General features: G+C 40.7%; 1 protein-coding gene across 1 annotated transcript in view; it reads left to right on the forward strand.

Moving 5' to 3' along the window:
* The window catches only part of CEP57L1 (centrosomal protein 57 like 1), a 35,167-nt gene extending 9,504 nt beyond the window's left edge, over positions 1 to 25,663 (forward strand). The window contains exons 3-11 of the mRNA XM_032764617.2: positions 1,925 to 2,104; positions 5,337 to 5,458; positions 17,652 to 17,768; positions 18,077 to 18,154; positions 20,743 to 20,838; positions 21,788 to 21,865; positions 21,983 to 22,212; positions 23,780 to 23,924; positions 25,191 to 25,663. Coding sequence (XP_032620508.1) covers positions 1,925 to 2,104; positions 5,337 to 5,458; positions 17,652 to 17,768; positions 18,077 to 18,154; positions 20,743 to 20,838; positions 21,788 to 21,865; positions 21,983 to 22,212; positions 23,780 to 23,924; positions 25,191 to 25,415 — 1,271 coding nt within the window. The 3' untranslated portion in view covers positions 25,416 to 25,663. The remainder of the gene's footprint in view (positions 1 to 1,924; positions 2,105 to 5,336; positions 5,459 to 17,651; positions 17,769 to 18,076; positions 18,155 to 20,742; positions 20,839 to 21,787; positions 21,866 to 21,982; positions 22,213 to 23,779; positions 23,925 to 25,190) is intronic.
* The last annotated feature ends 2,218 nt before the right edge of the window (positions 25,664 to 27,881 follow it).

A 27,881-nucleotide genomic window follows, 5' to 3' on the forward strand; every position in this document is an offset into this window, starting at 1 on the left:
AGGGGATTGTGCTAGCTGGGGGTCACTGCAACATGATCCAGCCAACCACTGTGCTCTGAGGAAAATGAGGGTAGCTGGCAGCCAGGATAGAGGACTCTGGAGCTCTGTGATTGGCGGCCCATACCCCGATTGGGGTGACAGGCGTGAGTGGCAGGGAGAGGGAGGACATTATTTCCCCCTCACCAAGAGAATCCTCTGTCTGTGTATGGGAAACCTTAAGGCGGGGTTGGCAACCTTTTAGAAGTGGTGTGCCGAGTCTTCATTTATTCACTGTAATTTAAGGTTTCGCGTGCCGGTAATACATTTTAACATTTTTATAAGGTCTCTTTCTATAAGTCTATAATATATAACTAAACTATTGTTGTATGTAAAGTAAATAAGGTTTTTAAAACGTTTAAGAAGTTTCATGTTAAAATGCAGAGTCTCCTGGACTGGTGGCCAGGACCCGGGCAGTGTGAGTGCCACTGAAAATCAGCCTGAGTGCTGCCTTCGGAACGCGTGCCATAGGTTGCCTACCCCTGCCTTAAGGCTTGTGTGTGCTATTGGAATGTCACAGAGTGCTTAGTTTGTGTCAGAATCTGGCTCTTTCACTGTAGGTCCGTGACTGTGGAGAGGCAATAGCATCTTGATAGTAAAAGCTGCAACTGTGGTGATACTTCATCATAAACATTTGAAAGGACAGTTTTAACCACACATCATGTTAGGGAACAAATGCTTTTTTGAAATGTAAAAATGGTTCCTCCTTGACACTTTTCCAAAGTGTGTAACTTTCCCTTCAATCTGTCCAAAACAGTCACATGACGCCACAATAAGTGAATCCTAAATAGATGTTGAGGTTGACTCATTCAAGAAGCTTTTTTTCAAGGGCAAGAATGGCAATTTCTTGAATGTTAAGCTATTGTTTGGTAGTAGACACAGTTCTCTGTCAATAAAGCAGATATTGGGGAGAAAAAAGGGCAACAGAGAATATCTGTTGGCACTCAAACTAGCTCAAACTGCCTTTCAGAAGTGAGAGAAAAATCTAGGATCTGTTAAAATGTACTCCTCTTTCCTGCCATCCCTATGAAAATGCCCCTTCAACCTAGAAGGAATGTGCAGATTTTGAGATTGGTAACTGAAGAGCAGAGCATAAATAAAGTGCAAAGGTTACACAGAAAATACAACTGAGCCAGAAACAACACTTAATTTCTAATCTAAATAGCAAACCTATGTTGTATTCAGCAGATCACTCTGCCTCTGATGCAAATCTCTGTATTTAGGCTAGTTGTAAAACTGGGCAAACAATGCTTACCCTTTCTGCAAAGTTCTCTGAAATCTAGAAATTAAACAGTATTACTCACTCTTCTCCAGGAGGCATTGCAAGTTAAGCATTGGCTGTTTAACTTAGAGACCTGGGTTCTAGTCTTTAGTCTGATATTTAATTTGCTACAACTTGCTGGCACTCCTTACTAGCATTTGGAGTGAAGATGGCCTTTCATGTATGCACAGCACACTGTCACTTAGCTATGTGCAAAATGCGTTCGTTTTTATCAGGTGTACGTTGAATGTTCTAGGTCTCCGTAGGACCCACTGTTAACTTTTCTAGTGGGTGCTGTGGCTCTTCTAATAATTTGATGATTTATTTATCACATGTAAGCTTTTTTTTTAAATGGTCTTTTCTACTCCATTTAAAAAGGAAAATGGAGTATATGGCTTTAAAAACACATACACCACTTGGGGAAGCAAAACAATTGTTTCAAATATCATTAAGTTTGTTATGTAAAAAGCACACTGTCATTTAATAACCTTTATTGGTTTTTAAACATTTCTGTTTGTTTTCTGGGAATCAATACAATTTTTTAATGGCTAACACTATAATGCAATGCAGTAAAACTTTTTTTAAAAAAAATCCCCTATAATGACTTGACTTGTAATTGTTCACCAGCTCTGATGTCAGCCCTCAAAACTCTTCAAGAAAAGATCTGTCGTCTAGAGTTGGAGAGGTCGCAGGCTGAAGATAACCTGAGCTACCTTTCTGTTGAGGCTGCCCAGTATAAAAAGACCTTGCAGCATGAAACAAATGTGAAAGATATAGAACATGAGGAATTGATACAACAGAAAAAAGGTCTCTCCTATGGTGATAATTAGAGTTGCAGATGTCATACTTTTTAAAATAAAAAATCCTGAAGCAGTAACAATAAATTTAGTAAAAGTCAGGCTTTAGGAGGAAATGGTGTGTAATGTCATAGGTTTGTCATTTAAAATGTACGGGAGGGATTTTACGTGGGTGTTGGGTCCTGACCCTGAGGGGAAAGAGGCCTTGGGGGTGGGAGTGTTGCAAAGTGAATCCACCTTGCACTCACCTCACAGCAATGGCTCCTGTCCCACAGGGCTAGCCCAGCTCCCTGCTACAGACTGCAGGCAGGGTCCACATCCTGTGATGACCCTACTCCACCCTTCCTGGCGCGGCTGGATTGCCTGTCCCAAACTGGGCTGTAGAAGCATAAGTGGTCTGGCCGTGACCCAGGTGCCCCCTCTTCTCCCCGCAGCTCCACAGCCTGTGAAACCCTGGACACAAAGAAAAGTCATGGTATTTATGATGACATCTTTATTTCTTTGACAAACCTGTCACTGTACTAATAATAGAAATCGTTAATGCAGCTCTTAGTTCTCTCAACTGAAGGAGTACTCATTTTTGTTTTGACGAGCTGCTATTGAATACAGTCCTATCCAATCATCATCAATTTGTTGATTTTTTTTTTTTAAATAAAAATTAATCAAATATTGCCTTACCAAATATAGAAGATTAGGGTTGGAAGAAACCTCAGGAGGTCTTCTAGTCCAACCCCCTGCTCAAAGCAGGACCAACCCCAACTAAATCATCACAGCCAGCGCTTTGTTGAGACGGGCCTTAAAAACCTCTAAGGATGGAGATTCCACCACTCCCTAGATAACCCATTCCTGTGCTTCACCACCCTCCTGGTGAAATAGTTTTCCTAATATCCAGCCTAGACCTCCCCCACTGCAATTGAGACCATTACTCCCTGTTCTGTCATCTGCCAGCACTGAGAAAAGCCTAGCTCCATCCTCTTTAGAACCCCCCTTCAGGTAGTTGAAGGCTGCTATGAAATCCCCCCTCACTCTTTTCTCTTCTGCAGACTAAATAATCCCAGTTCCCTCAGCTTCTCCTCATAAGACATGTGCCCTAGCCACCAATCATTTTTGTTGCACTGCACTGGACTCTCTCCAATTTGTCCACATCCTTTCTGTAGAAGGGGGACCAAAACTGGACACAATACTCCAGGTGTGGCCTCAGTAGTGCCGAATAGAGGGGAATAATCACTTCCCTCGATCTGGTGGCAATGCTTCTACTAATGCAGCCCAATATGCTGTTAGCCTTCTTGGCAACAACGGAACACTGCTGAGTCATATCCAGCTTCTCGTCCACTGTAATCCCCAGGTCCTTTTCTGCAGAACTGCCGCTTAGCCAGTCGGTTCCCAGCGTGTAGCAGTGCCTGGGATTCTTCTGTCCTAAGTGCAGGACTCTGCACTTGTCCTGGTTGAACCTCATCGGATTTCTTTTGGCCTAATCCTCCAATTTGTCTAGATTACTCTGGACCCTCCAGCATATCTACCTCTCCCCCCAACTTAGTGTCATCCGCGAACTTGCAGAGGGTGCAATCCGTCCCATCATCCAGATCATTAATGAAGATGTTGAACAAATCTGGCCCTAGCGCTGACCCCTGGAGCACTCCACTTGATACCGGCTGCCAGCTAGACATCAAGCCATTGATTGCTACTCTTTGAGCCTGACAATCTAGCCAGCTTTCTATCCACCTTGTAGTCCATTCATCCAATCCATACTTTTTTAACTTGCTGGCAAGAATACTGTGGGAAACCATATGAAAAGCTTTGCTAAAGTCAAAGTATATCACGTCCGCCGCTTTCCCCATATTCACAGAGCCAGCTATCTCATCATAAAAGGCAATCAGATTGATCAGGCATGACTTGTCCTTGGTGAATCCATGTTGACTGTTCCTGATCACCTTCCTCTCCTTTAAGTCCTTCAAAATAGATTCTTTGAGGACCTGCTCCATGATTTTTCCAGGGACTGAGGTGAGGCTGACCGGTCTGTAGTTCCCCAGATTCTCCTTCCCTTTTTTGAACATGGACACTATATTTGCCTTTTTCTAATCGTCCACGACCTCTCCCGATCGCCATGATTTCAAAGATAATGGGCAAAGGCTCTGCAATCACATCAGCCAACTCCCTCAGCACCCTTGGATGCATTACATCTGGTCCCATGGACTCATGCATGCCCAGCTTTTCTAAATAGTCTTTAACCTGTTCTTTCACCACTGAGGGTTGCTCACCTCCTCCCCATACTGTGCTGCCCAGTGCAGCAGTCTGGGAGCTGACCTTGTCTGTGAAGACCGAGGCAAAAAAAGCATCTGCACTCTCCTTTTCTTCTTTTTGTCAGGATCCTGAACTTGACCATCTGGTCACTCTGCCCAGGTTGCGATCCACTTCTACTTCCCCTACCAATTCTTCCCTGCTTGTGAGCAGCAGGTCAAGAGGAGCACCCCCTCTAAATTAGTTCCTCCAGCACTTGCATCAGGAAGTTGTCTCCAATACTCTCTTTAAAAACTTTCTGGATTGTCTATGCACTGCTGTATTGCTCTCCCAGCAGATGTCAGGGTAGTGAGTGAAGTGCCCCATGAGAACCAGGGCCTGTGATCTGGAAACTTGTGCTAGTGGTCTGAAGAAAGCCTCGTCGACCTCATCCTCTTGGTCTTTTCAGGTTGGTGCTAAATAAACTGGCTTTCGGTACTGGATGTAGTTCTTTCTATGAGAAGTATAGCTATTTCACATGAGACCACGCGGGCTTCAGGCCCTCAAAACAGGGAGCAGCCCCTCAATCAGTCTTTGCTTGCTGAGGTTGGCTGGATGAGATGTCCATTGGTGGCATTCCTAAAAGAACCAGGACGTCCCTACAGCTCAGAATGCAGTGCTACCTACATGTACTCCCAATCTTACAAAAGGTACGGAGAGGGCAGGAGGGAGCCATATTTGATTAGGTTTATACTGGTGTAAATGTTGAGTAACTCCTGTGAAGGCAATAGTAACACAGATTAGGGTCTAGGCCTGGAAATCCATCCTGAGTCTTGCACATGTTAAAATACTCCCTGTTAATCCAGCCCAGCTGAAGTACCTTTTTATTTGTGTGTGTGTGTGTGTGTGTGTTTAAAAAACAAAACAAAACAACCAAAACTTCTAAATATGCAAGACCATAGGGTGAGGGACAGGCTAAATGTTACTTAAAACTAGTGTTTTACACTGTTTGTCTCTCTCTACAGATGTTAGTGTGCAGTTAAGTGCAGCACAATCCCGCTGCTCCCTACTGGAGAAACAGCTGGATTACATGAGGAAAATTGTTTTCAATGCAGAGCTAGAAAAGAATATGGTTCTAGAGCAACAGGTGAAGTATTTAGTATCATAAATGAAACAATAAGAGCACAAAACTATAGAAATGATAAGATTGTACTTTCTGCATATCTACATCTCCCCAGTTCTGCTCAGATTGGTAATGACCAAAAGTGGTGATCATCTGACAGTTATTAAGAGAATTACACAAAATGGCTTGCTGGTGTTGGAGTGTTTTTCATAGCTTCTAGGACTGGAAGGGACCTCGAGAGGTCATAGAGTCCAGTCCCATGCCCTCATGGTTCGTAATAAGCTGTCATGTTCCTGTGTCAGGTGTGGCTTTTCCAGAGAAAGCTCTGTAGCCAAGATGCAAAGCAGATGTGTTCGTTATAAGACCCTTTAATGCTGTGTGTAAAATATGTTATTTTAACAAACCTCAGCCATACTGGCAGGTATGGCTGAGGTTTGTTAAAATAACATATTTTACACACAGTGCCACCTAGTGGCTGTACAGGATAATACAGTTTTTAGCATTCCATTATATCTCCCCTTGTAAGTTCTATATTTACACTATCACACTGTCTTTAAATTTCAATATATATTGGTTTAAGTGTCTCTGAATCATACTGGCTTTCTAATTACACAACCCAAACTTGTAACGACTTGGTTATCTGGCTGTCCATTAGTTGCAATGACTGGTTTTGGTTGGTCTAGAGTCCTCATTGTCATTGTCAGCTTGTTCTGCACCTGCTAGCTGTTCCTTCTGAGGAGCAAACTGTAGATGTCAATGGTTTTTGATGAAGTCTCCACTGGCAGTCTTGATCACATGTGATCTGGGTGCTGAATTCTTTTTCTTTATGACAGCTGGAGTTGTCCATCCTTTTTTTCTATAAGAACAGCCATACAGGATCAGACCAATGGTTCCTCTAGCCTGGTATTCTGTCTTCAGACATTGGCCAATGCCAGGTGCCCCAGAGAGAATGAACAGAACAGGTAATCAAGTGATCCATTCCCTGTTGCCCATTCCCAGCTTCTGGCAAACAGAGGCTAGGGACACCATCTTGGCTAATAGCCATTGATGATGTATCCTCCATGAACTTATCTAGTTCGTTTTTTTTTTGTTGTTGTTGTTGTTGTTTTTTTTTAACCCTGTTATAGTCTTGGCCTTCACAACATCCTCTGGCAAGGAGTTCCACAGGTTGACTGCATTGTGTGGGGGGAAAAATACTTCCTTTTGTTTGTTTTAAACCTGCTGCCTATTTTCATTTGGTGACCCCTAGTTCATGTGTTATGAGAAGGAGTAAATAACACTTCCGTATTTATTTTCTCCACACTAGTCATGATTTTATAGACCTCTATCATATTCTCCCTTAGTCATCTCTTTCCCAAGCTGAAAAGTCCCAGTCTTATTAGTCTCTCCTCATATGGAAGACATTCCATACCCCTAATAATTTTTTATGCCCTTTTCTGAATCTTTTCCAATTCTAATATATCTTTTTTGAGATGGGGCGACCACATCTGCACGAGTATACAAGATGTGGGCGTACCGTGGATTTATGTAGAGGCTAGAGCTGGCAGCTCTCCAATGGACATAATTCAGTTATAAAAGTGTTCCTAGGCTCTCTTTGCCATTGTATCCAATTTGACTGTTTTCATAACTAGCCACTTGGGAGATATTCTTTCCCAAACTTGGAACAGTAGGTCTGAGCTGTTTTTTCCATCAGCAGTTGTGTTGGACCATATCCAGTAGCTGCTATTGGTGTTGATCTGTAACTCAGAAGAGCAAGAATTTCTTGGCTGTCTGTATACCTCTCTTGGCTTCTCCATTCATTTGCGAGTAATGTGGGCTGCTAGTAATATGCTCAAAATCATATTTCGTTCAGAATGACTTAAATTCTGTTGCAGGGAATTGTGGTCCATTGTCCATCACAAGTTGTTCTGGAGTGAGCAAAAGTGATAATACTGCAAGTACGTTATTTCTATATACCTGAGAATATACCTCTGCTTCAGTGGGTCACAACTGAGAATACCAAGTGCAGGACAAACTGCTGAGAAATAGGGCAGAAATACCCCCAAACTGGTGGTTATTCTTCCATAAGATATACCAAACCAACAACAAAAGTAAACTTCTGTCTCACCACACTGGCTAACAAGAAATCAGAACTGCAGCCTCCTTAGGTATTCCAGTCTCTGTTTCAATTCCCAGACACCAGACTTAATGATGAGTGGTTATTTAAAACCATTTTAATCAACCACAGGGTTCTACTGATCCCAAACTACCAGCCACGTACATAGATCAGAATATAACTTAGCTGTTACCCAATAATCACACTGTTGCCAATCCTTTAGTACTTAATATTTAAAGGTTGGCTTATAAGAGGAAAAAAAAAAGATGAGTTAAAATTGGTTAAAGGAATCAAATGTGTGCAATAATTGCAAAGTTCTTGGATCAGGTTTGAAGCAGTGATGGCATAAACTACTGGCTTGTCAAGTCTCTGATTGCTTCCAAAAGGTTGGAAGGTCCTCAGTCCCTTGATTAGAGTTCTCCCATTAGTAGACATCCATAGTCCAATGATTAGAGCAGGAAAGAAGCAAAATAGAGGGATTTCCAGGGCATTTTACGGTTTCTTCCATGTGGCGGGTCTGCTCTCAGTACAGCCAATGGAAAAGTTCAGGCATAAGATGGAGTTCAGTGTCACATGAACTGGTTACATGCCCTTGCGCGCTTTGAGTCATAGCAGGGGCCATTACTCACATCCACAGGAAAATCCATCAGATAGGGATAAACTTCTTCCATGACCCATTGTGCTTGTTGATAGGCTATCAACTTGAATAGTCCATTCACAGTGTGCTGGCTAGACTGGATGTAAACTACCTTGTGGGTGTTAACAGGAGCAAACACATTTTAAATACAGGTATACAGTCAATATTCATAACTTCAAATATGAAAATGATACATGCATACAAATAGGATAATTATATTCAGCAAACAATAACTTTTCCATTGACACCTTATGTGACATATAATTTGCACAAGATTTGTTGCATTTGTATAACTGTGGTAGCAACAAAGATCTACATCGTGGTTCCCAATGCAGCGCCTGCTGGGGTGTCTAAGTGTGCCTGCGTACTGGCCAGTGGACAAGCATCTGCCAAAATGCCGCTGACAAGCAGCAGCATCCAGAGGCATCGCCACCGAAATGCTGCCGATTTTCGGCGGCATTTTGGCAGCGACATCTCTGGATGACGCTGCTTGTTGGTGGGAACGCCTATTGATGTTGCCACTTGGCGGCATTTCAGCAGATGCTAGTCCACTGCCACGGTCCTCCGTGCCTCATCGTCTGGCACCTGCCAGACAAAAAAGGTTCGGAACTGCTGATCTGTGTAGTCCTATTTTAATCCTATAGCATCACAATAGACCATAGTGACCAATTGTCCTCTGAATTTGCATAAATCTGCTGCTTGTTTCTTCCAAGGCCTCTCTGATAGAGGTGATGTTACTAAAGGTTCTTTGTATTGTGTTGGTCTGTTAGATCTGCAATGTTCATATAAAATAACTTTATTTTTCACATCCGTGCTAATGCCTGGCCACGAAGCTGACAGGCATTTAATTAATCTTTAAACTTCACCCATGAAGGACATTAAGATTTCTCCTCTTCTTTCATTTGGAATTAATGTGAAATGGCCTTTACTCATGACTTTATAGTCCATGCACCCCAAAGTAGTCTCTTGTCACTTCCTCTGTGTTTGTTCTTTAGATACTTGGTCCAGGTGACCCTAAAGTAATTTAGAATTTGCTGAAGTTACATGTCTGTTGAGGTTGCTTGTTGTAACTGATGTAGTGTGTTCTGACACTGGTCTGTATGCATCCACAGCTTTCACGTATGCCTTTACATTATCTTCCAGCTCATGAATAGTTGAGTGCAATGCTGGGCTCTATGACAGAGTGTCTGCTACTACCAGATTTTTCCCAGAAACATATTTAGCAATTTAGTTAACCTTATCACGGCAGGCCTCTTCCATTGATGATGGTTACAAGCAGTTTATGATCTATTAGCATAAACAAATTCAATCCACACAGATATCTGTTTAATAAAACTCATGCCCATACATTTGTCAGGCACCCTCTTCAATCCGTGCATATTGTTTTTCTGTTTTAGTGAGAGTGTGAGAGCAAGATACAACTGGCTTCCACTCATGTTGTTGCAAAAATACACCTAGGCCATAGCTGCTGGCATCCTCACTGACCATCGTAGGTTTGTTCACATCGTAGTACTTGAGAACAGGAGCGACTGAGATAATTTCTTTGACCTTTTTAGAGGCAAAGTCTTGATTTGGCCACGATAGCTAAGATGTGTTGCACGTTAATAGTTCATTCTGTGGTTTTGTCACTGTAGAAAGGTCTTGTAGGTATCGACTAAGGTAATTTACCATTCCCAGTATACGTCTCAGTTCTGGTGTGTTAGTTGGTGCATTGGTTGAATAGCTTTTGCTCTCTCAGGACTAGGAGTGATTCCATTTTTGTTTGTCTATCCCAAAGCCCTCGATTTGAGATAGGTGATAAATACATTTGTCCCTTGTTTAGCTTCAGTCCAGGCTCACTGACTAGGCTTAGGACTTTTGTTGTATTCTTCCATTGAAGATCCATATAGGAGTTGTAGCTAACAGTTCTGCCATTTTCTTTGGAAAATTTCAAATGTATTGGTAATACCAAAACGTAATCTTCACAAGCAAAAGCTGCCAAAGGGTGTGATAAGTGTAGTCAGTTGGTCACTTTCTTGGACTAAAGGAATTTGCCAGTTTCTGCTCGAGGCATCGAGCTCGGAGTTACTATAGCTCCTTTCACTTTGGGGAGGAAGTCATCTAGTGTTGGGAGGATATATTTTTCTCCCATAACTGCTTCATTAAATCTTTTAAGATCCATGCAGACCCATATTTTTCAATTTTTCTTTATTACTGCTATCATTAGGGCATACCAGGCTGTTGGATCAGAGATTTTCTCAGTGTGCTAATTCCTTCCATTCTCTTTAACTCAATTTCCACTTTATGAAGTAATGGGATAGGAATCCTGTGAGATTCACATATTGTCTCTTAGGGTTATTTGTACCGGATCTCCTTGCAAAAGTCTAATATTACCAAATATTCCACCAGGTTCTTCCACCTTACTAACTAGGCCCATCATGGCTGCCACACTGCAGCTGAGAAGGTTGTTGGTCTGTGATTCTTTGATCACATATACACTCTGAATGCAAAGCTTTTGTCTCTGTAAGTTGTCTCTGTGGTGAACTGGCCCATGCAGTTCAGAAGCTTTTGTCTCTGTAAGTTGTCTCTGTGGTGAACTGGCCCATGCAGTTCAGAATACCTTCAGGGCTGTTCAGAGTGGTGTCAGGTTACTTCAGCTGTGTGAGAGGTTGAAGGTGATTGTAAGTGCCTTCTGAGAGTATTGTGACCTTTGCTCCTGAGTCAATTTTCAAGTCAATAGTTTTGCCATGAGTATTCACTTTCACTCTCCAGGCAGGTTCTCTGTTGCTACGAGTTCTAGAACCCAGAAACAATGGCTCTTGATTGTCTGTCATATCAGCCAACTCCCTGACTTCTTTGGTGTGACAAACAGCTGCAAAACGATCATATTCATGCACTTAGCATGTGCCTCTGGTTGGACATGCATCATCTCTTGGGATATGACTTTTTCCACACCTTGTGCATGTAGGTTTGGAATTTGTCCCTTTTAGCCTGGGGGATTTCTCTCTCCTTGTACTGGGGGCTTTATGGTAATACTTTGAACATTCAAGTGTCTGTCTTATCGTTTCTAAGCTAGTTTCAGGGATTTCAAGTTGCTTCTACCAGGTGTTCTGTTTGACTAGTTCAGACTGCTTTGCTTTCTGTATAGCTATGGTTAGGATTAAGTCTGTTTTCCTATGTATCTGCTGTGAAAGATTTTTACAGACACTTCCGTTCCGGAACACCTTGTGTAACTCAAATTTTGCGTAAATTGGAAACGTATACCCGACAATTACGTCCCCCCCACCCCCAAAAAAAACAACAACCCCCCCATTCTTTTTCTAGCTTATGGAACTTTTTCTGTAAAGTGTGGATTTGCATAAGTTGGGTTTGCGTAACCTGGGGTGCATCTGTATCTCTTAACCCAATAATTTGTCTGATATTTTCATGTGGGTTTTTTTGTATTCCCAAAATCAGTTTTCAGCCAATGTATGCAGAGCTCTTATAAAACAGTAAAATCTTCCCCTGGTTCTTGAATTTGCTGGTTGGGGGGAAAAAAGTGCATTTCTCTGGAGTATCAAACATAGCCAGAACCCTTTCATAGTCATCTTTGTGACTGTCTTCTGTAAAGTCAAAGGATATAAAGAGATGCTCTGACTGCTTCTCCATAGCCTAAACTAAAAGATCCTGCTATATCTCCAGTTTCCCAGTGGAGCTTTTTTGCAATTCAGAATTTTGTAATTCAGAATTCTTACTGTCTGTCCATTGTGGAGGTTTGTCAAAGCTGAAGTTCTCTGGGGCACTGAAGAGTGGTATGTTGATGAGATCCTGCAACCTTTGTTGCTTTGTTGCTTCTGTTCTCTTCTGTCCTAGTTTACTTCTGACACCATGGCATGTTCCTATATCAGATATGGACTGGCTACAGAGCTTGCATCTGTGCAAGGTATACACCAGTTGTGTTTCTTGTAAGATCCATTAATGCTCTGCCAGGTATGGCTGAGGCTAGTGTAAATAAGGTATTTTACACACAGTGCCACATAGTGGCTGAACTGTGTAATAGAGTTTAACATCTCTTTATACAAGTTTGACATTTAGGAGGTGGGAGGCAGAAGGGAACATGCCAATTGAGACCTTTGTTGACAAGCACTTTGCTCATACATTCTCTGGCCACTTTACAACGTGACCACTATTTTCCTATTCCTCCAGGTCCAGGCTGACTCTAGTAATGATTACCTAGATAATCATAGTTTATGCACACACCTAGATATTGAATACTTGCTGCCTCTAATATTTCAGTGCCCTAGACAATTGCCTCTTCCAACTGCATGGTTTAGTTGGTGGTGGTTCTGGCTGAGGTTCAGCAGCAGCTCAACCCTAGGGAAGCTAGGCTTGTTGCTGCTTGCACGCTGCACGCTCTGTGGGCAAACTAACATAATGGCCATATTGGGTCAGACCACTGGTCCATCTACCCCAGTACCCTGTGTTCAGACAGTGTTTGGTGCCAGATGCTTCAGAGAACAGAACAGGGCAATTACTGAGTGACCCATCCCCTGTTGTCCACGTCTGGCAGTTAGAGGTTTAGGACATCTAGAGCAAGGGTGTTCACCCTGGACCGTCTTGGCTAATAGCCATTGATAGACCTAGCCTCCATAAACTTAGCTAATTCTTTTTTGAACCCATTTGTAGTTTTGGCCTTCGCCACATCCCATGGCAATGAGTTTCCACAGGTTGACTGTGTGGTGTGTTGTGTTGTGTGAAGAAGCACTTCGTTTTGTTTCAAACATGCTGCCTATTAATTTCATTGGCTGACTCCTGGTTCATGTGTTATGTAGAAGAGTAACTAACACTTACTTTCTCCACACCATTCATGATTTTGTAGGCCACTGTCATATCCCCCTTTAGTCATCTTTCTTCCAAAGTGAAAAGTCTCAGTCTTTTTAAGCTCTCCTATGGAAGCTGTTCCATGCTCCTAATAATTTTTGTTGCCTGTCTCTGTACCTTTTCCAGTTCTAATATACCTTTTTTGAGATGGGCTCATCAGAACTGCATGTAGTATTCAAGGTGTAGTTGTACCATAGATTTTGTCAAGGTTTTTTTCCCCCACTTTAAACTTTAGTGTCCAAAAAGTGGGGACCTGCATGGACCCATCTAAGCTTAATTCCTAGCTAGATTGATTGCGCTGCCACGAGCCAAAATATAGTGTTTGGCACGCTTTTCTTGTTCCCCCAAACCTTCCCTGGGGAACCCAAGACCCAAACCCCTGGGTCTTAAAACAAGGAGAAATAAACCATCCCCCCTCCTTTCCCCCTCCCAGACTTTCCCCTCCCTGGGTTATCCTGAGAGGCTACACTGATCCAAACTCCTTGGATCTTAAAACAGGAGGAATTAACCACCTCCCCGCCCATTCTTTCCCCCACCAATCCCTGGGGGTTCAGACCCAATCCCTGGGTCTTAAACAAGGAAAAAATCAATCAGGTTCTTAAAAAGAGAGGTTTTAATTAAAGAAAGAAAAAGTAAAAAATTTCTCTGTGAAATCAGGATGGTAAAATGCTTGCAGGGTATTCAGATTCATATAGACTAGAGGGACTTCCCCCACCCCCAGCCTGAGATTTTAATTACAGCAAACAGAGGTAAAAATCCTTCCAGCAAAACGCACTTTACAAGTTAAGAAAACAAACATAGGACTAATCCGCCTTTTCTAGCTAGTACTTACTATTTTGAACATGAGAGACTGATTCAGAAAGATTGGAGAAACCTGGTGCACGTCTTGGTCCCTCTTAGCCCCAAGAGTGAACAACGAACTAAACAAACAGCACAAACAAAGACTTCCCTCCACCAAGATTTGAAAGTATCTTGTCCCCCGATTGGTCCTCTGGTCAGGTGTCAGCCAGGTTCACTGAGCTTCTTAACCCTTTACAGGTAAAAGAGACATTAACCCTTAACCATCTGTTTATATTATCTGTCTTATTCTATATCCCTTTCCTAATGGGTCCTAACATTGTTACCTTTTTTGACTGCTGCTGTACAGTGTACATCCTCCTGTATACTGTGTGGGTGTTTTCAGAGAACTATCCACACTGACTCCAAGATCTTTCTTGAATGATAACAGCTAATTTAGATCCCATCATTTTGGATGTATGGTTGAGATTATGTTTTCCAATGTGCATTACTTTGCATTTATCAACATTGAATTTCATCTGCCATTTTGTTGTTCAGTCACCCAGTTTAGTAAGATCCCTGTGTAACTCTTCACAGTCTGCTTTGGATTTAACTATCTTGAGTAGTTTCATATCATTTGCAAATTTCGTTACCTCACTGTTTGTTTACCCCCCTTTTCCAGATCACTTATGAATATGTTGAATAATACTAGTCCCAGTACAGATCCTTGGGTGACACCTCTCTTTACCTCTCTCCATTCTGAAAACTAGCCATTTATTCCTACATTTTGTTTCCTATCTTTTAACCAGTTGCTGGTCCATGAGAGGACCTTCCTCTTATCCCATGACTGCTTATTTTGCTTAAGAGCCTTTGGTGAGGGACCTCATCAAAGGCTTTCTGAAAGTCCATGTATAGTCTATGCTCTGGATCACCTTTGTTCACATGTTTGTTTGACCCCCTCAAAGAATTCTAATAGACTGACTGAGGCATGATTTCCCTTTACACAAGCCGTGTTGACTCTTGCCCAACAAATGGTGTTAATCTATGTGTCTGATAATTCTGTTCTATACTAACATAAGAATGGCCATACTAGGTCAGACCAAAGGTCCATCCAGCCCAGTATCCTGTCTGCCAACAGTGGCCAATGACAGGTGCACCAGAGGGAATGAACTTAACAGTTAATGATCAAGTGATCTCTCTCTTTCCTGCCATGTATCTCCACCCTCTGACAAACAGAGGCTAGGGACACCATTCCTTACCCATCCTGGCTAATAGCCATTAATGGACTTAACTTCCATGAATTCATCTAGTTCTCTTTTAAACCCTGTTATAGTCCTAGCCTTCACAACCTCCTCAGGTAAGGAGTTTCACAGGTTGACTGCGCTGTGTGAAGAACTACTTCTTTTTATTTGTTTTAAAGCTGCTGCCCATTAATTTCATTTGGTGGCCCCTAGTTCTTATATTATGGGAACAAGTAAACAGCTTTTCCTTATTCACTTTCTCCACACCACTCATGATTTTATATACCTCTATCATATCCCCCCTTAGTCTCCTCTTTTCCAAGATGAAATAGCTTTTTTAATCTCTCCCTCACATGGACCCGTTCCAACCCCCTAATCATTTTAGCTGCCCTTCTCATCTCAAGAAAGATATTAGCATTAGAAAAGACAGAGGAGACCAATCTGTATGCAGTATTCAAGATGTAGGCATACCATGGATTTATATAGAAGCAATATGATATTTTCTGTCTTATTATCTATCCCTTTCTTAATTATTCCCAACATTCTGTTAACTTTTTTGACTGCTGCTTCACATTGAGTGGATGTTTGCAGAGAACTATCCACAGTGATGCAAAGATCTCTCTCTTGAGTGGTAACAGCTAATTTAGACTCCATCATTTTATATATATAGTTGGGATGATGTTGTCCAATGTGCATTACTATACATTTATCCACATTAAATTTCATTTGCCATTTTGTTGCCCAATCACTTAGTTTTGTGAGATCTTTTTGAAGTTCTTCACAGTCTGCTTTGGTCTTAACTATCTTGACTATCTTAACTATAGTTTCAACCAACTTGCCTGGTCCTGAAATTAGGCGTACCATCTTGTAATTGCCAGGATCACCTTTAGAACCTTTTTTAAAAATTTGGTGTGAAATTAACTATCCTCTAGCTATCTGTTATAGATGATTTAAGGGATAGGTTACATAGCACAGTTAGCAGTTCTGCAATTTCATATTTGAGTTCATTCAGAACTTTTGAGTGAATACCATCTGGTTCTGGTTACTTATTACTGTTTGTTTAATCCATCTGTTCCAAAAACACCTCAATCTGGGTCAGTTCCTCAGATTTGTCACCTAAAAAGAATGGCTGAGGAGTGAGAAAATCGCTCATATCCTCTGCAGTACTGATGCAAAGAATTCATTAAGCTTCTCCTCAATGGTGTTGTCTTCCCCGAGTGCTCCTTTAGCACCTTGATCGTTCAGTGGCCCTACTGCTTGATTGTTTGGCAGGCTTCTGATGTACTTAAAAAAATTTGCTGTTAGTTTTTGTCTCCTGCTAGTTGCTCTTCAAATTCTTTTTTGGCCTGCCTAATTATACTTTTACATTTGCCTGGCCAGAGTTTATGCTGTTTTCTATTTTCCTCAGTAGGATTTGACTTCCAGATTTTAAAGGATACCTTTTTGTCTCTAACTGCTGCTTTTGCTCTGTTTAGCCACAGTGGCATTTTTTGGTCCTCTTACTGTGTTCTTTAATTTGGGATATACATTTAATTTGAACTTTTATTATGGTGTTTTTAATGAGTTTCCATGCAGCTTGCAAGCATTTCATTCTTGTGACTGTATCTTTTAATTTCTGTTTAACTAGCTTCTTCATTTTTGTGTAGTTCCCCTTTATGAAATGTTACCATGGTGAGCTTCTTTGGTATTTTCCCTTCCACAAAGATGTTAAATTTAATTATATTATGATCACTGTTACTGAGCAGTTCAACTGTATTCACCTCTTGGACCAGATCCTGTACTCCACTTAGAACTAAATCAAGAATTTCCTCTCCCCTTGGTGGGTTCCTGGGATAGCTGCTACCAGAAACAGTCATTAATGGTGTCTAGAAAATTTATCTCTGCATCCTGTCCTGAGGTGAAAGGTACCCAGTCAATAGGGGGATAGTTGAAATCTCCCATTATTATTGACTTTTCTATTCTTATAGTCCTCTCTAATCTCTTTGAGCATTTCAATATCACCATCCTAGTCAGATGGTCAGTAATATATTCCTACTGGTATACTCTTATTATTCAAGCATGGAGTTTCTCTCCATAGAGATTCTGTGGTACAGTTTGATTCATTTAAGATTTTTACTATATTTGATTCTATGCTTTCTTTCACATACAGTGCCACCCCCCCCCAACCAGCATGACCTACTCTGTATATACCTACAAAGTACATACCCTGGTACTTTAGTGTTCCATTGATTGTCATTGTTCCACCAATCTTCTCTGATGCCTGTTATATCAATATCCTCATTAATTACCAGGCACTCAGTTCACCCATCTTAGTCTTGAGACTTCTAGCATTTTTATACAAGCACTTACAAAATTTGTCAGTTTTTAGTTGTTTGCAATTATGTGATGTAATTGAATTGGGACTCTCTTTCATTTGACTGTTTCTGTTCAGTTCCTACATGTACTTTATCGACTTCTGACAGTGGTGGAAACTGAACCCTGCTTTGTCTGTCTGGCATTTTTCATAGCACTGAACTTAATACTTAGAATTGTAAACTATTTAAACAAAGTTCACTGTGGTGAGAGATTTCTTGGTGTGTCAAACTATTTTATCAGCTGTCAAATTCAACTTTTGCTTATTCTTTCCAGACTCCGCTTCAAAAGGAAAAAGATCAGAATCATATGCAGCTCCATGCAAAACTTGAAAAACTTGAAATCCTAGAAAAAGAGTGCTTCAGACTTAGCACTACACAGAGAACTGCAGAAGTAAGCAAGCATAACATGACCATGTGCGGTTACAGTTCATTTCAAATTTTTTTGTGCCATGGTTGCCAATTGTGCTAAATTACACAGACCATTTATCAACTGTAGCTCAGCAGAGGAGTATAAGATCTCAACATTCACTTTGCCTTCTACCTCAGACTTCATTTCCTATAAATCTGAGCAATTTAAGCCTGCTTTTCGAGATTCCTTCAATCTTGTTATAGTCAATTACTAAATTGCAAGGTACTTGCCAATTCTGATTCACTGGGCCAGCCTTAAATGTGACTAACCATACTTGTGCTCTGTTTCAGGACAAGATCAAGCAATTGGAGGAAAAGCTTCGTGAAGAAGAGCATCAGCGTAAGTTAATACAAGATAAAGCTGCTCAGGTAGGATAACCAAATTACTTGATTTATCGCTGAGAAAATACTGTCGTTATTCAAGACAGTTTTTATAACCTGTTTATAGCTGGGGAAAATTCTGTAACGCTAACACGACAACTCAAAATAAGCTTTGTTCAGAGAGGTTTATATTTTTATGTATATTTGGCTTCTTCTAGAACATCAGCTCCGTAGGTAAGGCTGAGTTGTGTTTTGCACTTAAAGCAGGGATTTAAACTTTTTTTTTTAAATGCATGAAGAATACAGCACATTCTCCTCAGAAGTAGAGTACATTCTCATGAATGAACAATGAATTTTCTGAAAATTTATAAGAAGTTAGTTTAATTATAAAATAGGTCAATTAAGCAACTTAGCATCCTAAGTTAAACTTTTAGTCCTGAACTATCTTAATGGAGTAACACAGAGACTTTCAACTTTCCATATGGTAAAACTCACTTAAATCCTATACATTTGTCTACACTTAGAGACCTTTTTCTTTGTAAGATTCATTTTTTCACTATTTAAATAAAAAAATTCTTCATCAGAGTCTGAAAAATAAATTATCTTCTATAGAGAATTCTGTGAAGAACTGCTTTTGCTGCCAGGGCCACCATCTTCCCTGAGTGCAGCTTGATTTTACTCACACTAGGAATACTGAGAGACAGTAGCCATTTTGAAAGAGGGCATGTTAGCTATGGGCAGTCATAGCCTCACTCTCATTGAGAACTATACTAGGTAGCAGCCGTTTTGAAAGAGGGCAATTCTTTTGGGAATTTACTGTAGAAAAATACTTACTCTTCAACTCTTGTGTTCCAGGGACCTAACAATTACAGAAATGTGGATCTGGAAGGGACCTCAAGAGGTCATCTAGTCCAGCCCCCTGTACTGAAATAGGACCAAGTACACTTAGACCATCCCTGTCAGGTGTTTTGTCCAACCTCCCTTGAAAGCCTATTCTAGAATTTAACTACTTGTATAGTTATAAAGGTTTTTCCTAATATCTAATCTATATCTTCCTTGCTCCAGATTATGCCCATTACATTTTATCCCACTTTCAGTGGACAACACATAACAAATGATCACTGTCCTCTTTATAACACCCCTTAACAGATTTGAAGGCTGTTTATCCGGTCCCACCTTAGTCATCTTATCTCAAGACTAAACATGTTCACTTTTTTTAACCTCTCCACATAAATCAGGTTTTCTAAACTTTTTTGTCATTTTTGTTGCTGCTCCTCTAGACACAGGTCAGTTTATCTACGTCTTCCCTAAAGTGTAGCACTCAGAATTGGACACAGTACTCCAGCTGAGGCGTCTCCTGCTCTGTTTAGCACTGGTCAATTACCTCTCATGTTTTATATATAATACAGTGTTTTACAATAAGAGAAGCTAGCTCCTTACCCATTTTCACCATTGCAGTCACTTCCTGCAGCAGTTCCAACACAACCTCACTGGCTTCCATCAGTCAGGAACTGTAGAATTACCCCAACACCTCTAGAACTTAGCTGAATTCGACAGCCCAAAATGCAATCCTCTGGGTCTCTCCCTTAACTGGTTTTGCCTCCACATAAGCAGAGAGCTGGCTGTACATGTCTGACTTTATCAAAAAATACATAATACAGAGCTTGCCAAGTGCAATTAATTTGTCTCAAGTGCCACTGCAGAGAGACTCCATCAGTGCAAGAAAGGACTCTGGTGCACCAGTGTGATCACTATGCTGACTACTAGTCAGATTTTACCATAATCCAGGAGCTATCAGAGTTGGTTCTGGGGTGGGAAACCTTCTCTGTTACAGGTCAGGTCCATGACTTCTCTTGATTCATGCTTAGCGAAGTATCTGGCTGGGGTAGTTTGAGCTGATGATAGTTCTACCACATCTTTTAGCCAGGTTTGTTTATATGTGCAAACACAGAGTCCTCATCCTTTTAAGGGATGAATGTTAACTGCCTTATTACGATTTCAATGGTATTCACCCACTAAAGCTTATGCTCCAATACATCTGTTAGTCTTTAAGGTGCCACAGGACTCTGTTGCTTTTTACAGATCAGACTAACACGGCTACCCCTCTGATACTTGCCTTATTACATTAATCTTTTGTATAGACAACAGTAATGGTAAAGTAATCCCTAGAAAAAACCCTGGCTTGGACAATGAGACTGATGCTAAATATTGCATAACAGGTGATGGATCACTCGATTGCCCTATTCTGTTTATTTGTTCTGAAACATCTAGCTCCAGCCACTGTTGGAAGACAGGACACTGGTCTAGATGGACCATTGGTGACCCAATATGTCTGTTCCTATGTTGTCCAAACCTCTTCCCGTTTTAAATGGCCATATCCTCAGCTCACTGCAGCATTAGTTGTGGTAGTCCAAGAGATATAGTTGCTGTACTTGGGTTTGGAGATTGCTAGGTATATTTGATACCATGACATCCTGTATCATATTCTGTCTCCATATCCCCTTTTATAATCCTTGTGCCTCCCAGAGATTTCAGTGAGTAATGCATCTAATTGAATCTTCGACATGTGAAAGAGAGAATTAATCTGTGCTATTTAAAAACTTTTGATATTAAATACTTTTTTCTCATTACTATAGCTTCAAACTGGACTTGAGATCAATAGAATTTTAACGTCTTCAGTGTCCTCTCAAAATGAACCAACAAAGAAAAGCCGGAAAAAGAAAACTGCAAAAGTAACATGCAAGTTTGTCATTTGCAGAGTGATAATGTCTCTAACATGCCTCTCTTATTTTTGTAGCATCTCATTCGTGGAGTGATAGGGATGCTACTGGAAATGTGGTGGTGGGTGGGGTTCTGTTGGCTCTCTGTACTCTGTCATTTACTCTGGAAATATAACATAACATGCTGTTTTCCCCTCTCTTTAGATAACTAAAATATGTCTAGTGTGGTAATGCCTAGTTTTAAAATAGAAAACTTGCCTACTCCAGCGTAACCTTAAACTATGCATGGCTATTTCACTGGCCTGTGTTTATTGTCCCTTACTTGATTTTTGAATTTACTTTCAAGGCTACTTGAACGAGGATTTTTTTGCGATGCTATAGCAAGTGTCATACTGAAGTCAAGATGAACTTCACCCACTGCATTCTTTTCATCCACAGGCATTACAGGTCTGCTAAAATGACATGACTTGTAAAACTGAATCTGTTAAATGCCACATAGGTGGTGCTAAATTTCTCTAATCGTAATCTACTACTGAATTGTCAGATTAACTGTGTACTAGATCTCAGTCTTCTTGGAAATTCTTCTGTATTTGGGAGAAGTAGGAAAACTTTAATACCCATTAAAGGAGATGACTTGAGACTGCATATTTCACTGGCTATTATGGAGCATTGCTTTTTTGTATGGAATGATTTGTTGCTGAAGTGTAGCTCAGACTTGTTCTCACTGGGGATGGGTGGGGAAGGCTTGTTGACAAAATATTTGGGTTATGCTCTTCTTTATTATTTGTATTGTGGTAGCACTTAGAAGCCAAAGTCCTGGAGCAGGACCTTGTTGTGCTAGACACTGCACAAACACGGAACAAAAACAGCCCTTGCTTCAAAGAGTTTACAGTCTAATTTGAAAGAATAATTTTAAGGTTGCACTGTTAGGCAAACATGTCTTCTGTCTACTGTCTGTCAGAAAAAATCTGCTCTGAAGAAAGTACATCCTCCACAATTTTGCCTAAAGGCTGGGATGCTGCCTTTTGTGGCTGGGAAGGTGAGCCCGATTAGATTCTCATTTAAACATGTCTCCACGTTCTTTTTAAATGAACATTCTTCCGTTGATTCCCTTCGTTATAGCTGCTTACAGAAGTTTCCTTTTCTCCTTCTCAAGTCTGCCAGCTCCAGCCATTCTGTTAGTGCAAACGTACAAAGTGTCTTACATATGATGAAACATCGTAGTCCATGTGTCTTGTCATGGTGTGTAGAAGCAGATGAACACAGGATTTCTAGACGAACTATTGCTTGCAAATCTGCATCCTCTTGTTCCACATCTTCTTCTGTCACTGATAATCTATCTGACCTTTTGCTGGTGATACAAGATGAGCTAGGCCAAATGAGCTTGTAAGTATGTATCTGTGTATTCTCTCCCAAAGGATAAAAAGACTGTGGTGCTCTCAGTAAAAATGGCTGCAAGCTGCAGCCATGTGAGGGCTATTTGGAGGTTGTACTCTACAATGTTTGGATCTAAAAAATATTTGGGGAGTGGGGTTTGGGTGGATCTTGCAGATAGCTCTTACATTTAAAGAGCCTCATGAGCAGATAGTGGAGGTTCTTCTTGTACTTTTGGTGTTTTTTTTTTAAAGCTGCACTTATGATTATTAGTGCATCAGGCTATCTAAAATAAGGCCTGAAGGATATCCTTATCCTCAAAGCAAAATGGTAGGTTTCCTTTTGGAGAAACCTTTTATCAGATACCTAGAAGAGTAAACCATATTGCTGTAGGGGTGTTGCCAGCTTTGACCTTATTGTAACTGACAAAAGGCCTGAGATGAACGGGCCATTAGTTCGGCAAGGACAACTGCATGGGTTGGAGACTAGATGTTCTGCTGGTGTCCATCTAATCCTTGTAAATAGTATATGTGTTTTGAATCAACATAGCATTTTAAAATTCCTATCTTAGAAATCATACTGAAATAGTTGTTGGTCCTCATTTCAGGACATGTGGAATTGATTAATCTAAGCTGTTTGCAGAATCTTTTCTTCACAAAGCTCTAGCTATAACTCCCTTATTAGTTGTGTGCCAATCAGAGAAAATATTTGTTTTAGAGTAGCAATTTAAGCTGGAGGAATTTATGAAGAGAAGAAATAATTATTCATTTTCAGTTGTGCTCACTTTGTGCTAGGCATTGTATTAAAATATAAAAGAAGGCATGGCCCTTTGCCACAAAGAGCTTGTTGATCAATGACATTTAACTATAAAACGTTCTTATCCTTTGTAATTAATATATAGCTTTACTCCATGCATTAGGGAGCTCTAAACTAGTTTTCTCTCATTAATTTGTAGAGTGAAATGTTTGGAACAGTAATTGCCAGTAGCAACAAACCATGCAGTTAATTTTTCCCAGTAGAATTCTTAATTTTACTTGATTGATTTGACAAAAACACTATAACTTTCATTAGTGGTTGTAAAACAAGTTTTTCTGAATTATGTTAAGCGCTCTTACTCTGAGAGGCAATCTAGATAGTGTGTGTGTGTGTGTGTGTGTGTGTGTGTGTGTGTGTGTGGCCTGCTATTTACTTTAGTAGGCTCATTAATCTTCACATTCCAAATTCCCATTGTGCATGATGCTGCAGTACCAGCACACTCGGGTGCTTATTTCTTCAGTCTTATGAGATAAAGGGTTGTGATGTAACAAAATGAGTATACTAGCTGCAGGCTCAGAGTAGAAGGAAAATTAAGTAATGAAAAAATTTGAATGTTTGGGTAATTTTGTATTTTATTATATATGTATATGTATATTTTAGTATAAAAAGTATTAGTTGTATGTCATGGTGATTTAACATGCTTTCTTTCTCTAGTGAGGAGACCTTCTGGAGTTGATACTTGTGCAGTGTTACAGAAGTACATGTAAGAGGAATGTTGTTTAAATATATCAATACTATTATCAAATATCTTTGTCTCTAACAGTGAGCATCAAGAACTCTTGAAGCAGATACAAGAAACTCAAAACTGTGAAGTTCGTGAAGACCTAGAACGTGAATTGGATTGTCTTGTAAAGCAAATGGAAATTAAAGGGGAACAGATATCAAAGTTGAAAAAACACCAAGCTAGTGTAAGGAAATAATTTTTAAAGAGTTTACTTAGGAGCAAGCTATTGGAATATGATGAAAATAATTATTCAGGCTCTCTCTGGCAACAGCATATATTTAGAATATACAGTCCCATTGGGATTCCAAGACACACAGGTTCAACAAGAAACTTATTTGAAGCATGTGTCAGATTCAAACACTCATCCCTGTCTCTGTTTAGAAAGCAATGATGGCTTGAATTCATTTTAGAGTTTTTTAGCTTTAGAAATAGTTCAGACCTAAATCCACATAATGAACACTTGCAGAATATGTCCAGAACTTTCTCATAGACCCTAATTTTGTCTTCATGTACCCTGAAACCTGCACTGCATGCATATATACATACATATTGGTTGACATTCAAAAGCATTCATAGTAATATCAACCTCATGATTGATATTTATTCTTACAAAGAGCTTAGTGAGGTGCTGAGGCTTTAGGTAAATATTTTGATACAATGGCTGATACTGAACATCTGGAATGAAGCTAAAGTGGAAAACATTGCCATAAGTAGGATATTATAACTGATGAGGGCTGGTCTACATTGAAAAGTTATATCTGCATAGCAGTGTCTCTCAGGCATATGAAAAATCCACACCCCTGAGAGATGTAGTTACACTGACTTAACCCCTAGCTACCGCCTCTCAGGGAGGTGCATTACCTACATCAGTGGGAGAACCCCTCCAATCACTGTAGTAAGTGTCTACACTGACGCCCTGCAACAGTGCAGCTATAGTGCAGCAGCTGTGCCTGTGTAAATAACGTAACTGGAGTTGACGTACCTTAGGTCGAGTTACAGTGGGGGGGTCAATGGGAGAAACTCTTCCATCAACTTAATTTCCTCTTCTCGTTGGGGGTAGAGTACAGGGGTTGTCTGGAGAGCTATCTGCTGTCAATTTGGCGGGTCTTCACTAGACCTGCTAAATCAACTGCCGGTGGATCAATCTCAGAGCATCGATGCCGGCTATAGTGTAGACATAGCCTTAGATAACAGAGACTCTGTCTGTGTCTCATGCTAACATTTACATTTTGAATTTTACAAAAAGACTATCTTTTTATATTATCTTATTTACATTTTCAAAGTAAAGTTCTTATGCTTGCTACTTCTGTAGAAATAAACCTGGTAAACTAAACTCTTTTTTCATTTATAGTTGGTGTTTGAGACTGTGTGGCCCTTACATGGTGCCTGCATCTCTAGCCAATATCCTTTCTGAGCATTAAAACTTTTATGCAAAATCTTCCCTTTTTAGGTCCACAAATTAAAGCAAAAAACTCAGAAATTGAAGAGACAGTCAGCTCATGTCCTACCAAAATCTGATGACCTAAAAGGAACAAGAGAGATTCCAGTTACTCCAAGCAGAAGTGCATCAAAAAACTGTCCTGTGCAGAAAAGCAAAAGCTCTCTTCAGCTGTTAAAAAATGTGCAGAAACTTCAATCAACACTGAAAAAAGATGATATCATGTGGGAACAATAGTTTTATATTTTATCATATAGGTAGTGCCTCTTACTAATATGCCAAAAAAAAAAAAGTGTCTGACACTTCATAGGTTTGGATTTAACAAATATTAGACTGAATTAAAAGTTTAATATCTCATTTATGTAATGTCTATATTTGCTAGCCTAATAGTAAATTTCAGTTGAAACTTAGGTTTGGGTTGAACAAACTCACTTTCCCTATAGATAAACGTGTTTGTAATAAAATCTGTTTTAACTGTTTCATGAGGTGTCCCAATTTCTTTTAACTTACAAAATAAAACTATCTTTTGAAATATATAAGAAATGCAATCTGTTTCTTTTACCCACTTTCCTCCTCATCAACATACATGCACACACTTTGAAATTTAATTTATTTCAGTAGAGGAGGAAGGGAAAACTCCTTAATGTTGGACAAAACTCAGGAATATCATATTTCTTCCATGCTGAAAGGAGATAGTTGAAGCCTGCTTCTGTAGTTCTAACGGCCAAAATTCCCAGTGAAGTCAATGGGAGTCTTCCTTTTGTGAGAACTGAATATTTGGGTTCTTACAATTAATGCAGACAAGTGCAATGTCTGCGAATGTGCACTTGCTAATTTTTTTAATGTAAAATTATCTAGGACATAAAATTTAGTGCCTGCATTCAAAGGACTGATGTTGAAGATTGCTTGTTTTGCAGAGGGAGTTTGTCAAAAGTCACTTGCAATAATAGAGCAAGGTGGTCTTTCTATGAAGTACTTTTTCTGAAAGTATTATGGCTTGTATTATATACACATTTGCCAATCAGAGGGCTTAATAGCCCGTATTGGGTCAAATATGGTGTGGGTTCTTTTTATTAAACAAAGCAAAAAAAAAAAATCCCCCACATCTGACTCTTTAATGCTAATAAGGCACCATTTATACTGCTCTAACAGCCATGTTTTTAATATGAATATTGCTAAACTCATTTTGGCTGGATATGTGGAAGGGACCAATCCTTAAAAACCTAAGTAGATGCCTAGCCTAGAACTCTTTGTCAACAGAGCCTGTCTAAATCACGTAATAAGCCAGTGTAGTGGAAACATGTATAAAGATGGCTGAAGCCATTGTGCGTACTGGGCCTAGAACCCCATGCCTGTACTCAAAAATGTAAAAAATGACCCAATCCACTACAGCTGTGGTGTTTTCAGACTTTCAGCTGCTTGCTGCTGTTAGTACAACAGAGCTACACTCTACTTCTAATATTTGGTACTCAGGGTGTGATCTACAAAGCAACTTAGTTGCCTAAGTTTCCATACATAGCGCCACTGTGATTAACAAAACTCCCACTCAGCTGCTGCCTGTTGGTAGGTGCCTTAACTCACTCGGTGCCTATGTTTCCATTGTAAAAGTTTTAGCCCCTGGAGCACGTACACTGCTGGCCTGCATTAGGCAGCTGGGTGCCTATTGCTTGCCTAACCCCGACTGATTTGTGAATCGGGAAGGTTGGCAAAGGAATACCTCTCATTTTGGGCCTGATCCAGTAGGTGTGCTCAGAGACCAGCTAGTGCCTGGCTTTTAAGTCTATGCAGCTCAGGGGGCAGAAGGTGAGCATGAGCAAGATTTTGAGCATGACAGAAGTGGGGGAGGGGAGGGAAAGAGAAGCAAGATCTGTTGCTGAGACAGCAGTCAGGTAGTGCGAAGTGTAGGTGGACAGGGTATTGGGTTAACACATCAGAGGGTAGCTAATGGGTCCTCTAGTGGGGCACAGATTAGGGACCACTTAGGGTAGGGAAGGGGAACCATAGATAACCAAGGGAAGTGGGGAGAGGGCTGGGAAAAGGCTATGGAGCAAGAAGGGAGATGGGGGGGGGGGCAGCTGAGCTGCTAGTAGGCAGGGAAGTGGGAGCCCAGGGAGCAAGGTTCAGCATGATAAACAACAGTATTTTCATATTGCAGCACCAGTTATAGCAGCGAGAGGAGGAAGAACAGGGACAGAGACAGTCCAACCCAAGCACCAGTCTCAGGCCAAGGCCAAGCTTGAGCCGTAGGCTGAGGTTATCCACTGCAGCCATCCCAGTGAATGTGCCATTCTCACCACAGTTTCATGGGGATCCCTCAACAGACCTGCATCCAGTAGTATGTGCTGGGCCCAGATGCTCTCCAACACCTTTTGTGATGCTCTTCATGAGAACCTTGCCACAACTGTACGCAGGAATCAGCCACTGTCTGTCGCCACTGGGTCAGCGCCACCCTGGGGATACAGGCATCAGGATCCTTTCAGCAGATTGCTGCACAGACTACGGGCATCAGCAAGTCTGTGGTCTCCAGGGTCCTAGACCAGTTCCTGGAGGCCATAATCAGTTGTTCACAAATACATCAATTTACCAAGCCAACTGGAAGGAAAACAGGTAGAGTTCCATGGGACTGCTTCCTAGGAGTAGTCAACAGTAGCTGTGAGACCACTGGCATTAGTATGTGACAACTCATCTTGGCCTCCCCTTTCC

Source organism: Chelonoidis abingdonii, chromosome 3 (genome assembly GCF_003597395.2).
Source record: "Chelonoidis abingdonii isolate Lonesome George chromosome 3, CheloAbing_2.0, whole genome shotgun sequence".
Taxonomy (NCBI): Eukaryota; Metazoa; Chordata; order Testudines; family Testudinidae; genus Chelonoidis; species Chelonoidis abingdonii.